Genomic DNA, 16,323 nt, shown 5'->3' on the forward strand with positions numbered 1-16,323 from the left:
GTACGTGGTAATGAGACCAATTGAAATGCTCACGTATCTGGCACTATAGCTGGACATACAGTTCAATGATGTCAGACAAACCCTGATTTTGGTGGGAGCGGCCGACCTTTTGATGTGTGTGGGGATGCTGTTGAGGTTCAACATACCCAATTCTTTTGTTGAAGGGAATAACCCATGTGCCAGATGTATCTGGTAACTATTCAGAACACATGCACACTCAGCAGGGCTCTTTCTTTGGCTTGATCAGCTGCGTATCAGAGCTCTACATATATATATATATATATATATATATATATATATATATATATATCTTGCAGTCTTATTGATTTTGTAAGAAAATAGCCAATGTATAAAACTGTAGATAGAGTATAAGCCTAATATTAGGTTATTGGTGCCAAGCTTCACATATATACATGTATACTACTTACAGATGTAGCGAGTCTACCCAAACTTCTACAAATGGTTAAACTGCTGCAGCGTGATATTTTTCAATGACTTTTCCGTGGTTTTTGTTGTCTTCTGTGGTAAGATATCGCACAGCAGCAGCTTAACCGATTGCAGAAGTTCGGGTTAACTCTGCTACATCTTAAGTATGATGTATGTATATATGTGAAATTTGGCACTGTACAGTATAAACGTAATATTAGGCTATCAGTGTTTATTGCCTGACATGGATGGAGCAGAGCATTGCACCGCCATCAGAAGAGCCCTGGTCAGCACTAAACACTTTATATAGCTGTGAGCCAGGCATTTGTTCCATTGACAGCTATTCCGTCCACTGACCCTATACACATGCATGCTCAGCAGTGATGGTTGGCCATTCCCAACATGGATTTAGATTAGGAAAGTGTTGCAACACATGAAAAAAAAATCATGTTCTTTATGCTCTACTGTTATCGCATTAAACTTCTATCCAAAGACATACAGACAGGGTTTCTAGATCGTAAGCCCTTCTGGGGGCAATGTCTGTGATGCGCTGCAGAATATGTTGGCGCTATATAAGTAAGAGAACGAATAAAACCATTAAATATACGTCTTGCTTCTCTCCTTCAGCTGCTGCCCACAAGATTTTATCCAGTTTTATTCACTTCCCCATCTGATTAATCTTGGAAAAATGACTCCGGAGCAGAAGAAACTCCTAAACATCTTCATCTTGGGCTTTGCCTTCATGTTCATGTTCACCGCCTTTCAGACATGTGGCAATGTGGCGGTAAGTTTCCCACCACTTACGTATAAAGCTTTTCTATGGCCGGGGACTTGTTGCAGATCTGCCGAGTGGTCACAAGGCCTCCTTATTGTATGGCTGGATACAATGAGGACTGTATATACGGCAATTTTCTGCTCTTTTAGGAAGCTAAATGTTTTTCCAGACGGAGTACGGGCGAAAAATTGCTTAAAGAGGATTTCTGGTTCCAGGACATAAAGCTTATTGATTGAGTAATGAAGAGACAGGAATATAGCGTACACTGTATATCAATTCCTGAAGATTTCTTAGTAGTTCTGCTGGCTGTCATTGAATAGAAGCGTAAGTGTTGTAGTGAGCCGTGTACCTGTGGGATCATCATACGACTATGACAGGTTGTCATCTACTGGAAGTTATAGGGAAGGTTCTCATTCAATGACTGCAAGCAGATATATGGACAAACGACAAAAAATTCATGTATTATGTACCAATAATTCTATAGAGAGACTGAAGGTGACCGTACAGCTCACCCTGACCCCATATACATGCCAACAAGGTTCTGCCAACAGCTATTCCTAAGGACCCCCCTTCCATACACATGCATGCTCAATTTGGGCAAGTCTGCATGTGTTATCCATATGGTAATAAGCTGCTGCCAGAAGCGTATTCTGTGAAAACTAAGGATGACCCCCTCGTTCACATCAGCGTTTGATTTCTGGGGGAGTCCGCATGAGGACCCCCCCGAACAGAATACCGAACACAACTGCAAGCGCTGTGCTGTAAAAGCACACGGACCCCATAGACTATAATAGGGTCCGTGTGCTTTCCACGAGATCTCCACTGGGATCTTGCGGACAGGAAAGTAGTTCACTATCTACTTTGCTGTCCGCATGATTCGTACAGACAGCGCACGGCAAGCACATGGACCCCATTATAGTCTATGGGGTCTGTGTGCTTTTACCGCACAGTGCTTGCAATTGTGTTTATATTCCGTTCAGGGGGTCCCCATGCGGACTTCCCCCGGATGGAATCCAAACGCTGATGTGAACGAGGGTTTAGACGTGTAGAAACTCAGCTGATATTCCACCAAGACATATAAGATGGTCTAGTAGTCCTACTGAATTCAGCATGTACGTCTGAGCTTTACAAGGATTTTCCAGCCACAAATCGATTTTTTTTTTTTTTTTTGGTCATACTGATGACCTAGCCACATTATTATTCGATTTGTGGGGGTCCGACACCTGGAAAATTGAAAAATCGATTTGGAGCCAGAAAACCCCTTTAAGGCTGGGGATACATAGATTGTACTCGCCGGCAGCTTATCCTTTGCTATCTGCAGTAGCAGGTTGGTGGTTGAGGCTTTTCCAAACCTCATCCATATACTGTGACTAAAACCTGCATCATATCGACTATTGCTTTGGGTTTTATCAGCGACATCTGACCTTTGGAAAGGTAGAAAGCTGACGGAGACTGTGTTCCCCGCCGGAGTGCTGCGGCATGGACGCCCAGGTTTAGGTGGTATTTGCTGCTGTGTTTTCAGGGAAACGCGCTGTTGCATTTCCTTGTCAGACTTTCTGCGGCATGTTCCCAGCCTAATATTTCCTGGAAAAACACGTGCACTTCCTGTTTTCATGGAAATTAAGCCTTACTCGTAATTCTGACGTTACCTCTAATATGTGTAACAAATGCCTTCAGAAAGAGGCAGTGCAGCATCATTTTATATAGCACCAACATATTCCAAGGTGCTGTACAGAGACTTTATGTTAGAGAAAATCCCACTGCTTCCGGTCTCTTTAATTTTGCTACGACCTTTGTGCGATTAGATGTTACCCTGTAGCCACAACCTACACGGTCCTCATTGCAAGTTTCTGATCCTCATTGCAAAATCTGTAATGGGACCCCTACATATTTTGTACCATTTAGCATAGTGGTATATCTTATACAGCAGAGGGTGCTTTGGGGCCCCTTAAAGGGATTCTATCATTAAAATCACTTCTTTTTCCTCGATCACACGTAGGAATAGCCTTAAGAAAGGCTATTCTTCTCCTACCTTTAGATGTCTTCTCTGCGCCGCCCTTCGGTAGAAATCCCAGTTTTCGTTTGTAAGCAAATGAGTTCTCTCGCAGCACTGGGGGCGGTCCCTAGCGCTCAAACAGCACTGGGGTCGTCCCCAATGCTGCGAGAGAAATCTCCAGCGCCACCTCCATCTTCTTCAAGAATGGCCTCTCCCTGCATCTTCTTCCGGAGCTGGGTTCAAACTTCTACACATGCGCAGTTGGCTCTGCCGTCGGGCCTCGAGCAGGGCCGACTGCGCATGCCCGCTTGGTGTAAGTGGACATTTTCTTGTGGCAGAGCTGACTGCGCGTGCATAGAAGTTTGAACCCAGCTCCAGGAGGAAGACGCTCTGAGAGGCCGTTCCTGAAAAAGATGGAGGCGGCACTGGAGATTTCACTCGCAGCATTGGGAACGCCCCCAGTGCTGCGAGAGAGCTAATTTACATACAGACGAAAATCGTGATTTCTACCGAACGGCGGCGCGGAGAAGACATCTAAAGGTAGGAGAAGAACAGCCTTTCTTAAGGCTATTTCTGCGTGTGATTGAGAAAAAATGGGATTTTTAATGGTAGAATCCCTTTAAGGGTCCTTGGCATGGTAGCAATGACTACTATTGCACCCCTATACAAGAATACAGTATATGTTTTATGCCTAGTGCAGGGCATTAGAGGGCAGTGCATGAGAAAAGTGTTGTACAAGTAGGGCAGGTGAATAGCAGCAGAGCTGGCTAAACAGGTTATTCCAGATTTTTATCATAGCATCACACACATGACTTTTACGTGTGCTGGATGTGACATTTATGTGTCAATGATTTTTCACTAACTCTCCTCCATCAACACCGATTCAGTCCTGGACTCATGTCTGCAGCCCCCCATAAGGGACGGCTTGTGCTGACCGTCTCTAATGCTGAGGAGTCTATAATCCCCCCCCCCCTTCTCCTGCAGAATCTGCAGTGGCTGATCTTATTTCTAGCCTGTGTAATATGCCCTCCCTGAAGACAATGCATTTCTTCCTCCACTCCCATCTACTCCCTTTACCTGCAGGACTTTTTCTTCCGCTAGTAAAGTAAGTAAACATTGAGGAAGAAAGTTTCTGTTGTGAATTATGCACATACTGACTGTGGACAGACGCTGCTTTATCACCATTAATGTCCGTTGCTGTCATTCTATGAATAATGAAAACACCAGACTATTATAGGATGAATGCAACGGCCATTAAAAGTCAGATACAGATGATCCCCTTCGCCTGGTGTCCATCTGCATTGACCCCAAGCTTTCTTCAGTCATGTTTTTTACTTTTCTGATCGAACATGCAGGACTTTTTCTTCTGTTACAAAAGTAAACAAACATGAAGGAAGAAAGTGTCCATTAGAGTCTATGAGAACAGACGCAGAGGGGAGGGGGCTCTGGCTGTATCCACCGCTCTCATCCTATGACTGGTGAGAACAGTAGACCGTAATAACGGTGGTGTGAACATGGATTGAGCATCAGCAACATGGAACAAAATGATTGTTAGAGACTGTCTAGAAAGTTTCTTATTTTTGCATTTAGGAAAATTTAAAATGAAAATAAATCTTCTGTGCCAGGGTGTTCATAGGCTTTAATTCTGGGTGAGAGAGCCTGTTTTCATTTGATAATTCGGCTGTATTATTAACATCACTCCGCACAGAGAACTAAATGATCCTGCAGTGTGTCTGTGTTTCTTTCTTTTTTAGTTGCTATGATTCCTAGGATTTCTCTATCTGCCATGAGCTTGTATGTGTTTTCCTCTCTTGTTATATACTACTGTACCATCTATGAAACTGTATCACTGAAATTTTCCCATTGTGGGACTATTAAAGGATTATTTTATCTTATCTTATATCTTGGTATGCTCTTGTGCTGAAATTAAAAAATGGAACCAGAAACAGAGAGCTGCATTCCCTGTGTAGTGGCTTTGCTGGAGTACTATCTCCTAGTTCCCATTTATTTATATAGGAACTACTCCAGCATCGCACACTACACAGTGGACAGAGCCTTATCCACTAGCCAGTTCCGATGCCAGAAGCTGATCGGGAGGGGTGCTGGATGTTGAACCTCCCCAACATTCTGATATTGATGACCTATACTAGGATAAGTCTCCAATATTAAAGTTTTTACTACTGCTTTGCTGGTACATAAGATATCTGCTTATATTACATTTTTAGCATAATGGTAGAATTGTTAAATTGACTCTGCTACATCCATTAGATTCCAGGGTCAGCTCTGCTCATCGTGGTCAGGCTTACATTCACTAAGTTGCACTATGATCCATTTAAGCACTTCCTTTAACAAAGATGTCTTGAGGTATGTCATGTGTCCTGTATGCTGTTCACTGGAGTATATTACAGTCGCATGTCCCATCTGACCACGAGTCTAATGACCTGAACTAACAGTATCAGTTTTATGGCTTTGTGACCAAGCCAGAGTCTCTGTACAGATGAATATACGTCCTTATTAGAGCCAATTCAGATGGCCATACTGGTCCAGGTGACGGCTGCATTTCCTAGACCAACCATGGCCTGGCAGAACATAGTCTCAATGCATTACAGCAATCCTAAATGTTGTGAGCCATCTGTGGGTTTACTGTCCCATAGTCAGATGATTCTGTAAGAACTGTAGACTCGCAGTTGGGCTGGAACTCACACTGACCATAAACGGTCTTCTCATTTGGTACTGACTGTAAGACATAAAGGTCCATGTGACATTGACAAGCAGAGTATGATGGACAGATCATATATAATGTGTCTCTGTTCTTCTCTTCTCTACAGCAAACGGTGATCTCCAGCCTAAATAATACAGAATTCCATGGCAGTGGATATACAAGGTATTAAACCTCACGGACAGACATGTAAAGTTACACAAAGGTGTCTAAAGATGTACCAGATTTTCCATCTATCATCTACCATATGTTCACATGGCAAAGGGGAATTTTTAGGTCGATTTCCACCTATAGATAGAAATAAATCTAAAGCAGCTAAGGCTTGAGTCACATCTGCTTGGGGACCCCATGAAAGGAAACTTAATCCGCATTAAAAAGTGGTTACCTTAGGAAGCCTGTGGATCCCATAGACTATAAAAGGGTCCATGGGGTTTCCGCTCGGTTTCCACACGAAAAATGCAGAGAGAAAAGTGCTGCTTGCATAGAGGTGAATGTAATCCCCGAAGACAGATGAGAACCAGATCAAGGTATACATAAGACGGTGAGCAAGGGATTATTCAGCGTGAACCTGCCACCGAGAATACCTGACCTCCTTAAAAAAATCAGCTACGCTGGTGAGATTGGACCAATCTATCAACTTTTTATGCCAGTGTTTTTTTGATATTGTCATTGGATTTATACGGTTCCTGTATTTTTCTTTAGAACTCTTTCCTGCATACAATATTATGAATTGTGATCATAGCGAGATATCTTGTAGATATAGCAGTCTTTCTAAAATATATGGGATTAACAGTCAATATAACTTGCTTTGTGTGGATTTGGGCACATGCGGTGTTATGCGGTGCACTGAATTCAGCGCACTGTCGGCTTTCCTGATCTGTGCCCCGGGTGAAGAGCTATCAGTACCAGTACTCTTCACAGTCAGAAGGGCGTTCCTGACACTCTGTCAGGAACGTCTGTCTGGACAGCAGCGCCTATAGTGCTGTACTTTGTGAGTTTGGAGGAACACCCCCTCCCTCTGTTCACAGTGCTCATTCATAGACGAGTATTATCAGAAGGGGATGGGGCGTTCCTCCCCGCTCACACTGTACAGCGCTATAGGTGCTGCTGTCCAGACAGACGTTCCTGACTGACTGTCAGGAATGCCCTTTGCTGACTATGAAGAGCTACAGTGCCGGTACTGATGGCTCTTCACCCGGGCACAGATCGGGAAAGCCGACAGTGCACTGAATTCAGCGCACTGTCGGCTTACCAGCGGTATATAACACCGCATATGCCCAAATCCATGAAAGGTCCTCTTTAAAAAATTTTATGTTTTCTTACATTCATTGTTGGATTGACACTAGACGTCAAGTACACGTTGCTTATTCACTTTCCTTACATGGCAGGAAGCAATATGTTGATAGAAATTACGCCTTTCCTAGAAAACAAGGTCCCATATTGTAATATAGTATTGAAAAGTGAGCTTGTACTAAAGCAGAGGCCTCCACACTACAGTGTTGTTATTGTGCTTTTTATTATAGTTTTATATGCAGCAAATAAAACTAGATTTCTTTATACCGGTATCTAAGTGTCAGGTTATTGGTTGGCTCAGTAAAGCATAACTCACACTGCCATTGGAGGAGAGTCAAGACAATACCGTGCGCATAGTTGGCGGGTACTGCTGAAATATCCAGGTTTGGCCTCCCTTTATCTAATGTGTATGGCCTCCTTATAGTGTCTAGTGAATGACAGTCCAGGAAGATCTCTGCTGCCTGGTGACTACTTTATCTTACATAATGTGGGTTCATTATAGGGAATAGCTTCAGTCCCAAGATCTCACCTCGCAGCCGTTTTCTGACAGTTGTTTCATGACTTTTCTTTCCAGCATGGCCATTATATATGGCGTGTTCTCTGCCTCCAATCTCATAGCACCTTCTGTGGTCGCATTGATCGGCAATCAGTTGTCCATGTTCCTGAGCGGGATATTTTACAGGTAAGTGATCGTCTTGTCCAGCGCTGTATACTGAAGCCCCTGTCCGGGGTCAGCGTTGTAACTATACTGACATACCACATTGTATCGCATGTGTAATGTTTTATCCTTCTTTCCTTTTTTCAGTGCCTATATCGCCATGTTCATCCAGCCGTTCACCTGGTCTTTTTATACGTTATCGGTTTTAATCGGGATTGCTGCTGCGAGTGAGAGAATCATCTTCTACGTCATTACTGTTTCTTAGTAACATCATTTACTTAAAGGGCTTATCTAGTTTGTAATATTGATGGCCTATTTTTAGGATAGGACATCAATATTAGATCTACACGGGTCTGACACTTGGGATCCACACAGATCTATTGCCCCCTGGTAATATTTGCACGACAGGAGCCACACAGCTCGCTCGCTCTACAAAGTCTAGGCGTTGACTTAGGTTCTCAGTGAAGTTTATTGGTGAGTCGGGAACCCCATACAAATGTCTGGTTGTAGCCGTCAGTAATCCAATGTGTATGTCCAGCTTTACTCGGCACAGAAATGGCTAGCGTGTTATATGATCGGGCACATTGGCTTTTTCTTAGGGTCCAGATAAGAGGAATGTTTGGCATGTACAGCGGGGTGAGGAGTCTTAGTCTGTAGCTGCACAGCTTAGTCTTCCTTTACTTTATCTGGTGACTTCATATCTAAAAATTCCATCAAGAACTTCCTGGAAACAAATCATTTCCAAGATCTCCTGTCTTAAAGTGTACCTTCAGTTACTGAAAACTTCTTATATGTCCTAGGTTCTGTGCATATGGAGGTATACGTGATCCCCTGTTCTCAGTACAGGGGGTATATTTTTCAGAGGTTGTCGTATATCTCCCTAATGTAAAATAAGGTGCTTTTTTAAGAAATTGCTGGGTTATGGACACTTTTTTTTTTTTTTTGCTTTTAGAGATGTGTATTTGGGAGTATAGCTTTGTGTATCGGTGCATAGTCTCTGTGTAATGTTCCTGATCTATAATTGGCACTGCGATGTCTGTATGTCCAGTGTCATATGAACTGCAAATCCCTTGAAAAGTCAGCATATAATTTTACATTTCCATACCTTCATATAATAATTGGTGCAGATGACAACCACTATTAGATTGCAGGGCTGTGGAGTCAGTAGGCCATATTATTGACTCCGATGCCACTTTTTTTCCACAGACTGACTCTGACTCCTTCATACATTGCCATGGTCGATCAGTAGTAGTAGTAGTAAAGATTCTCTTATTCACTAAATAGTAGAGATAAGCAAATAGTATTCGAATACCTCGCTCCATAGGAATGAATGGGAGCGGCCGCACACCAGCCAGCGCTTAAACCCTTGTAGTTCACCTGCTCCCATTCATTCCTATGGGAGCGAGGTATTCAAAACTGGAGTTTCGAATAGTATTCACTCGTCTCTACTAAATGGCTACTAATTCATTATTATGATAAAAAATATGTAACAAACCATACATATAATTATACAATATTAATAATTCTATTATTAAAAATATTCGTTTTAGCTGGAGTTGGTAACTTTTTTCCGACTTCACCCAAATCTGTCCCCAACTCTGACTTCAAAGCCCCCTAAGACCTGATTTGATCCATTTAAGTAAGTTAACCAGATTCTTGTATTTTCCTCCAGTTCTTTGGACTGCTCAAGGGGCATGTCTGACTGTGAATTCTGATGACAAGTCCATTGGGAGGAACAGTGGCATTTTCTGGGCACTGTTACAGTTCAGGTATGCTGTTGGTGTATACGCCGTATTTTCTCTTATTATACAGACGGATTATGCTGATTATTTCCCTTCTTTCTTATAGCATGCTTTTTGGAAACCTATACATCTACGTTGCTTGGAAAGGAGAGGTCGTTATATCAGGTATGTAGTATTAAAGTAATGTAATCCAGTTGTACGGTGCAGGTTACTTACTGTATTTGTTGACCAGTGGTCAATTGGCATTCAGGATGGGACCTTTTTGGGCAATGGACTCAAACGTAAGACTCTCCAGGTGTTACAGAACTACAGCCATTCAGATTAGTGGCTGGTAATTATATACATATATACTACTGTTTCCACCATCTAATAGATCTTCCCCTGATATATCCATTGCAGTCTCAGGCTTTGCTACTGTATAACTCCTAGGCAGCAGGCCCGCTTCCTCTGGATTATGTTGGACTCAGACCTTTCCCTCACCCCCCCCATACTGAATCACTCGTACGCTCATGTCCCCTCCACCTCAAAAACATCTCCAGAATACGCCCTTTCCTCACCAGAGATATACTAAAGACACTTATTGTCTCTCTGATTCATTCTCGTCTTGACTACTGTAACTCCTTACTAATCGGTCTTCCCCTCACTAAACTCTCCCCTCTACAATCTATTCTGAATGCAGCGGCCAGGCTCATCTATCAGGCTAGACGCTACAGCGATGCCTCTGGTCTGTGCCAGTCACTACATTGGCTGCCTATTCATTATAGAATAAAATATAATGTTATCACTCTCATCCACAAGGCTCTCCATAATGCCGCACCTCCCTCCATTTCCTCCCTCATCTCTGTCTACTGCCCAACCCGTGTTCTCCGCTCACTCAATGACCTAACACTTACATCCTCTATTATCAGAACCTCCCACGCTCGTATACAAGACTTCTCCCGAGCTGCACCACTTCTCTGGAATGCTCTGTCCCGGACAGTCAGATTAACTCCCAATTTCTACAGTTTTAAACGCAAACTAAAGACGCATCTTTTCAGACAGTAAACCCTTCTGTACTGTAATTAGAATCCCCAAAATTTAACCCTTCTCTGTCCCCGCTCCCACATTTCCCCACATGATATGATGCCATTTCAGGCTAACTTTGTGTCCAATCACCATCCACATGTTACAGGCCACCACTAGTGACGGCTCATAAAGTTTTATGTTTGTGTAATGACAGTCACCTCTATTACACAATTGTCTGACCTCTGTATAAGCAATGCTGCCCCTGATACCTCTTGTCACCCCCCCCCCCCACCTCATAGATTGTAAGCTCTTGCGAGCAGGGCCCTCAGTCCCATTGTGTGAAATGACTTTCTTTGTAATGTATTTGAACCCTCCAAATTGTACAGTGCTGCAGAATATGTTGGTGCTATATAAATGAAAAAAATAAATGGCCCAGTGTAACACACAAAACACTTCAAGATGGATCGTGATGTATTTGATGTATCTTTTTTTACCTTTGAGGCATTTAGATTTCGGTATAGTTAAATATTTTTTTATTTGTATGTATACAGTGTATACAGTTGTATATACGTCAGTAATGCAGGTCTGTAATAGATTGTCATTATTTTACACACATTCATTTTTTTCTGAACCAGAAAGAGACCGCAGGACGGTTTTCATCGCTCTCACCGTGATCAGCTTAGTCGGGACCGTTTTATTTTTTCTCATCAGAACGCCAAAGCCAAATGTATCACAGCTGAATGAAGATGATGATGGAAGTTCAGACGTCCTTGAAGGGAGCGCGTGAGTACATCCTAATTTAAATGGGTTGTCCAGTTTCATAGCGACCATACTACGTTGTTATAGGCTTGGTCCGTTGACTTCTATGGGACAATTACATTGCGTAGCTGCTATTATGCTTGTGAAGGGGTCATAGTACTTGCACAAATGCCGTGGCCTCCAGGGTATTGGACCGCCTGTAATCTCTTACTTATGACCTATTCTGAAGATAGGACATCAGTAATGAAAAATAAATAAATAAAATAAAGAACTAGACAACCCTTTTATACAGACAATATAGAAAGGAATATGACGGCCACAATAAATTTGAGTATCTACTGTGTATATGTGTATGATTGCTACTTCTCATGGTATTCAGCGGTATATGTCAGACTTTTATGTCAATAAATCCTCCATCACTAGGCACATGCACAGTGTGCACAGAGTCTTATCCAACTAGTAACTGCAACTTCACCCACTAAAGTGAATGGGGTGAGTGTCAGCCCCCTGTGCTGCTGCTGGATGGACGGTCTGCTGTGCAAGGAAAAGCACCGATCCAAATCACTGTTACTGCCCCCTCATTCTCATTGTTGGTCGGGGTCCCTGAGGTCCGACCAACATCCATAGTAAAGTAGTGGCATATACTAGGCATGTGTCACTACATTACAATGTGGGGAGTATCCTTTTAACGTAACATTCATGTTCTTGCCTATTTCTTTTCACATACCTCAGATACCTCCTGTATCTTTGCATTATATTTCCGGCTGGGTGCGCCTGCTCTCCGCCTGGGGATTCTGTTCCTCATTCCGCTTTAAAAATGCTGAAAGAAAAGTCCTACAAGCAGCGCTTTTCTCTCTGTTCTTTTCGCATGGAAACTGGACAGAAACCCGGCGGACCCCATTATAGTCTATGCGGATTGAGTTTCTCCAAGTGGACCCTGCCCCCGAATAGAAACCCGAACACAGGTGTGAACCTGGTGTCAGCCTGTCATGGGTGCCTGTACGTCCCAGCTTGTTTCTGTATCTCCCATAGAAGTGAATGGGACTTATGGAAATCGCATAAAGCAGCCATATAACGCTTTCTGAAATATCAACCACCTTAGGTGACCACAGACAGATGTAATCTCATCGGAGACGTGAGAGGCTGAGATTGGAATACCCCTTTAAATATCTGTCCCAAAACTTGACTTCTTTCTTTTTTTTTTTCCCCCAGGTCTTCACAAAGCTACATGAGTAAAGCTCTGGATGCCTTCAGTAAGTGTCTACAGACCCTCTGAACAGCTTTCTGGACTCTGCAGCGTTCTTATATTCATTATGTCTTATGTTCTTCCTACAGCAAAGTCTTTGAGGTTATCTATCACCAAAGAAATGTTGTTGCTGAGCATATCAATGGCGTATACAGGTAACATCCAGTTTATAGTCTAGAAAAGTGACTCCTGTTATTATACTATTATTCAGAGACAGTAATATATTGTATGACATTTATTTCAGGCAACAGCGCCACATTTGTTTATGGGCTGTATCTGGTATTGCACTACATTCAATTGTCCATGGTCATGTGATGAACACACAGGTGCATCACATGACCATGGACCATAAATCACATGACCATGGACTGATTTTTATCCTTTGGAATAAACATTGAATGACAGTAAGCAGAGATCTAGAAAATGGAGATGAATTGATACAGAAAGTATACTGGAAAATTGTACAAGTTTTTTTTCATCTAACAAACAATAACATCAGTTCATAAGAGAAAAATGAAAAAAACTGGGCACTCACCACATAAAGCTTCTCAGGAAAAATGATCCCAACTTTATTTTAGACTTCCATGTAAAAAATCGGTAGGAGGCACGCCTGGAAGAAACGAGCGACAGCTGTCTCGTGCAAATAACACTTCCTTAAGCTCAAGAGAAGTGCTATTTGCACGAAACAGCTGTTGCTCGTTTCTTTCAGGCGTGCCTCCTCCCGATTTTTTTATTTTTTATTTTTTTTACACATGGAAGTCTAAAATAAAGTTTGGATTTTTTTTTACTGAAAAGCTTTGTAGTGAGTGCCCAGTTTTTTCATTTTTCTCTTATGAACTGCACATTTACCTCTTATACTATAGACCACCACCAAAAAATTTCATAAAGCCCATCCTACTATCTAAGGTCTTGCATATTTTTGTCTGTTGTCCATCCAGTAGTGCCACCTTTCCTTGCCATTAAACGATAACATCAATTTACTTAAACTGGACAACCCCTTTAAGCATTCTTAAAGGGAATGTGTCACCAGGAATGAGTAAATCGCCTGTTCCAGTATGACTTGCAGAATGTGCGCACGCGACCATACAGTGCGACTACAAGAATACAGGGCCAGGCAAGACTTCAGTATCTCTACTGCCGCAAGCTGCCTGCTCAGTTCTCAGGAAAGGATGTGTGGGTGAGGCGTCAGAAGCTGAGCCCTGTCAGTATGTATGAGTAGGCAGCCTGCAGTTCTGATGTCTCTACAGCCAAGGTACTTTTTATTTTTCCTGTACCGCAAAGGACTTTTGAAGGCAGACAACAAAGTACTGTCAAAATAACCATCAGCCATACATCTTAAAGGAACCCTGTAGTCACAATAAAAGTATACTGCACCTTTGTTCTTCGTTTTGGACTAGTTCCTCCTGTTCTTAGTCCCATCTTCCTATCTGTATAATAGCCACCAGCTTCTCTGACTACTCTTTGCTCCCTGCACTAGTGGTCACGTTACCGGAGTGTAGAGGAGACTAGGAAAGGAGGAGCGGATTTGGGCATTACTTTGTTGTGTGCCTTCAAAAGTCCTTTGTTCTTGCTCCAAGTACCTGGTTATTCTATCCTATTCTATCCTATCCTACTAATCCTATCTATCCTTCCTCCTATCCTACTAATCCTATCCTTCCTATCCTATCCTTCCTTTCCTATCCTATCCTACTAATATATTTTCCTTCCTATCCTATCCTTCCTACTATGTGAATGTTTGGATGTTTGTTCCTCAATCACGCAAAAACCGCTGAACGGATTTGAATGAAATTTGGCACATAGATAGATTGTAATCCCGATTAACACACAGGCTACTTTTTATCCCGGTAAATGACATAGCTTCACGACTGTTATGAATTTATGTTCACATACCATATTACACTGCTATTGCAGGAGCTTATCTCAGCTGATAACGCCAGGTCTGTTATCTCTCTATGTAAACACTCAGCTAACCCTCAGTCCATTGTGTACATGCATTTGCATATTATCTGATCTGCTCCAGGCAGTGCTTACTCACTGGATGGGGAAAATGCCTTTAAACCAAATTGGCAGTTTGCTACTTTTAAACATGCCGGGAAAAATAAAATCTAATTTGTTGCAAAATTATAAAACACTGTAGGGATTGTAGGGTTATAGGTTGGACTTGATGGACTAATGTCTTTATCCAACCTCATCAACTATGTAACGACCGCTATGAACGTAGCCAGGAGTCACAGACTTCTCTTCAATCAGACCTGACTGGGATCATCGGCGCCAACAACACACCTATTATATGGAGTGCCAGCGAACTGCTTAGATGCCGTAACAATAACGGGCACAGCACAAGGAATGAGTTCAGTGGCAGGCCAACTTAACAGCTGCCGAAACAAAGGAGCAGGCAAACTATCGACGGCAGCAATTTGCTGAATATAGGCGGATCATCGATGCCAACAACCCGCAGATGAAGTCGCTGGCAGAGGCTAGTAGAAACATATGCCCTTCAGGCTGCCTGCTCATATATGCACTGTATATATGTATTGCACCCAAAATATAATTTCTGTATAGTGTACTAAAGGTCTTTTGGAACCTCACGTTGTTTGGGCACAGTATCTAAAGATGATGATATAATAGGGTTATGTAACTGGGTGTTGCTTTATTATAGCGAATACATTTTCAGCTAAATAGGTTGGTTTTATATAGAGTTGCCAGTCTGGCATAGACTTAAATTTAAAGGCAAGGTATCACCAGAAAATTACCTATTTTTTTTAATCTAGTTTTACAATAGATCCTGCAGTTCTGACTCTGGACACTGAGCCAAATAATATGCTGAGATTTCCTGATATTTCTTTGCAGCAGACACCTCACTTATCAGTCCACTGATATCTCCGCTATCATGTATATAAGTCACAGAATCCTCTATTAGAGGATTTCACAGCTTATCTAGTCACCCCCCCCCCACATACACACACCCAATGTCTTTTGCAGAGGTCAAAGGGCATGTCTAGAATACGCTCCCATAGTCAGTGGTGTCTGCTCCAGACTTTTGCGTCTCGAGGAAACAAAGTCACAAACTATATTAACCTTAGTGGCAAGAGTTGGAATTACAAGATTCTTAGAATTTTTTTTTTTGTAAATATAGATAGTAACTTGAAAAATTAAAAACATTCATAAAAAATGTGTTTAATATAAAAATGTGATTTAAAGAATGTAATTTCCTGGTGACTCTTTACCTTTAAATGATTCTGTTTGCTGCCTCTAGAGGGAGCTGAGTGCTATAATGTTATTCACTGAACTCAAGTATATATAGCCGTGATGGCGAACCTATGGCACGGGTGCCAGAGGTGGCACTCAGAGCCCTTTCTTTGGGTACCCATCTGTGGAACAGATTATACTGTGTGGGGGCCACTGTGGAGCTGATTGTACTATGTGGGCACCATTGTGGGGAAGATTGTATTGTGTGGAGGTCACTGTGGAGCAGATTGTACTGTGTGGGGGTCACTGTGCAGCAGATTGTACTGTGTGGGGGTCACCGTGCAGCAGATTGTACTGTGTGGGGGTCACTGTGTAGCAGATTGTACTGTGTGGGGGTCACTGTGCAGCAGATTATACTGTGTGGGGGTCACTGTGCAGCTGATTGTACTGTGTGGGGGTCACTGTGGAGCAGGAAGCTCTGTAAAGCCCCATTGATATGATCATATTTTGCAGGT

General features: G+C 42.4%; 1 protein-coding gene across 1 annotated transcript in view; it reads left to right on the forward strand.

The window, feature by feature from the left end:
- MFSD11 (major facilitator superfamily domain containing 11) overlaps positions 1 to 16,323 on the forward strand; it is a 28,893-nt gene that overhangs the window by 897 nt on the left and 11,673 nt on the right. Inside the window, exons 2-10 of the mRNA XM_075277397.1 lie at positions 1,054 to 1,210; positions 6,026 to 6,081; positions 7,784 to 7,891; positions 8,015 to 8,094; positions 9,540 to 9,636; positions 9,716 to 9,774; positions 11,250 to 11,397; positions 12,586 to 12,626; positions 12,709 to 12,774. Of these exons, the coding sequence (XP_075133498.1) occupies positions 1,115 to 1,210; positions 6,026 to 6,081; positions 7,784 to 7,891; positions 8,015 to 8,094; positions 9,540 to 9,636; positions 9,716 to 9,774; positions 11,250 to 11,397; positions 12,586 to 12,626; positions 12,709 to 12,774 (751 nt within the window). The 5' untranslated portion in view covers positions 1,054 to 1,114. The remainder of the gene's footprint in view (positions 1 to 1,053; positions 1,211 to 6,025; positions 6,082 to 7,783; positions 7,892 to 8,014; positions 8,095 to 9,539; positions 9,637 to 9,715; positions 9,775 to 11,249; positions 11,398 to 12,585; positions 12,627 to 12,708; positions 12,775 to 16,323) is intronic.

This window comes from Leptodactylus fuscus, chromosome 6, assembly GCF_031893055.1.
Source record: "Leptodactylus fuscus isolate aLepFus1 chromosome 6, aLepFus1.hap2, whole genome shotgun sequence".
Lineage (NCBI taxonomy): Eukaryota > Metazoa > Chordata > Amphibia > Anura > Leptodactylidae > Leptodactylus > Leptodactylus fuscus.